This window comes from Clupea harengus, chromosome 18, assembly GCF_900700415.2.
Source record: "Clupea harengus chromosome 18, Ch_v2.0.2, whole genome shotgun sequence".
Classification (NCBI taxonomy): domain Eukaryota; kingdom Metazoa; phylum Chordata; class Actinopteri; order Clupeiformes; family Clupeidae; genus Clupea; species Clupea harengus.
The window spans coordinates 25,759,079-25,760,960 of record NC_045169.1 but is presented as its reverse complement, the minus strand read 5'-3'; the positions used below and the strand labels follow the sequence as shown (position 1 = coordinate 25,760,960).

The following is a 1,882-nucleotide window of genomic DNA, read 5'->3' as shown; positions in this document are numbered from 1 at the left end:
GCCGGCATCAGCGTCGCCATGGGGACGGGCAAGCCCAAGCACACCAGCGTGGCATTCCTGAAGACGCACAAGACGGCAAGCAGCACGGTCCAGAACATCCTCTTCCGCTTCGCCGAGCAGCACAACCTCACGGTGGCGCTGCCTGTCCCGGCCTGCGGGCACCAGTTCTGCTACCCGCACCCGTTCAGCAGCCACTTCGTGCACCCGCACACCACGCCGCCGGACGTGCTCACCAGCCACACGCGGCTCAACGTGGGCGAGATGCGGCGGCTCATGCCCAACGGCACGCTCTACGTCACCATCCTCCGCGAGCCGGCGGCCATGTTCGAGTCGCTCTTCAGCTACTACAACCAGCACTGCCTGAGCTTCCGGCGCGTGGCCAACGGCTCGCTCGACGAGTTCCTCCGCCAGCCGCAGCTCTACTACCGCGCCGAGGAGAAGGACTCCATGTACGCCCGCAACACGGTGACCTTCGACCTGGGCGGCGACAAGGACCGCACGCCGGGCGACGCCGAGTACGCGCGGAGCTTCGCCGCCCGCACGGAGGACGTCTTCTCCCTGGTGATGATCGCCGAACACTTCGACGAGTCACTGGTGCTGCTGCGGCGCCTGCTCCACTGGGAGCCCGAGGACGTGCTCTACCTGAAGCTGAACATGCGCACCGAGGAGTCGCGCCTCCGCCTGCAGGGGGCGCTGCCCGCCCAGATCCGCGCCTGGAACTGGCTGGACGCGGCGCTCTACGACCACTTCAACGCCTCGCTGTGGCGGCAGCTGGAGCGGCTGGGCCTGGCCTGCGTGGAGCGCGAGGTGCGGCTGATGCGCAAGGCGCGCGACTGGCTGGTGCGCGAGTGCTTCGGGGAGGCCACGCCGCTGCTCCGCTCCGCCGCACAGATACGCAACAAGGACCTGCGCCCGTGGCAGCCCAGCAGCAAGGTGGCCATCGTGGGCTACGACCTGCCCGTCAACGGCTCCGGGCCCACGTGGGGGGGCTCTGGGGGGCAGGGAGGAGGGACGGGGGGCGGTGCAGGAGGAAGAGGAGGAGGAGGGGGACTAACGAAAGACACGTGCATGAAGATGGTGATGCCGGAGGTGCAGTACTCACGGCTGTTGCTACGGTCACAGATGATAAGATACCGACAGGCACACCCACACCCATCACCCCACTGACGCCACACACCCCCCCCAGCCCCCAGCCCAAGATAGTTGCAAATAAATAAGTAAATAACAACAAAAATAGAAAAACAGAGACATCTTGTGAAAGCCTCGAAGGGAGGGACAGACCTCTACTAGAAGGACAGGGGCCCGCTCTGGTGGACCAAGCCCTAATCCAGGTCTCGACGATTACCCAGAATTGACCAGGAGCTCCTCCAGCAGCTGTGTGGTGATTGGCTGCCTCAGGGTACCTCATCAGACACTGGAGGAGGTTGCGTCAAAATCAAAATGGCCGATCCTCCCCAAAGATACCCCTCCCTGAAAGATGGAAAGGTTTTGAGCCCCTGACACCCTTTGGGCGGCCCCCAAACCAAACAGACAGTGCACGGGCAGAAGAATGTGTGTGTATGGACAGCCTCTGCTTCAGGATACACACATACAACTACTCCAGAACCGTCCAGAGACAGAGAGACAGACAGACAGAGAGACAGACAGACCTCCCTTGTGTCTTGGACCACCGTTCAGGCAATATAGAACTTGATGATTCCAAGCAATGTTTATTTCTAGTGACACTGAAATGTGTGTGTGTGTTTGTGTGTGTGTGTGTGTGTGTGTGTGTGTGTGTGTGTGTGTGTGTGTGTGTGTGTGTGTGTGTGTGTGTGTGTTTCCAAGACAGTGAGTGTGTGAGAGAAAGAGAGAAGAATGTGAGCTCGTAGCTGTACAAATAAGA

The 1,882-nt window shown here is 60.8% G+C and overlaps 1 protein-coding gene across 1 annotated transcript in view; it reads left to right on the top strand.

Annotated features, from left to right (window-relative positions):
* gal3st3 (galactose-3-O-sulfotransferase 3) overlaps window positions 1–1,458 on the top strand; it is a 2,378-nt gene extending 920 nt beyond the window's left edge. Inside the window, exon 2 of the mRNA XM_031585354.1 lies at window positions 1–1,458. This exon is cut by the window's left edge and continues 70 nt beyond it. Coding sequence (XP_031441214.1) covers window positions 1–1,167 — 1,167 coding nt within the window. The 3' untranslated portion in view covers window positions 1,168–1,458.
* Window positions 1,459–1,882: the final 424 nt, after the last annotated feature.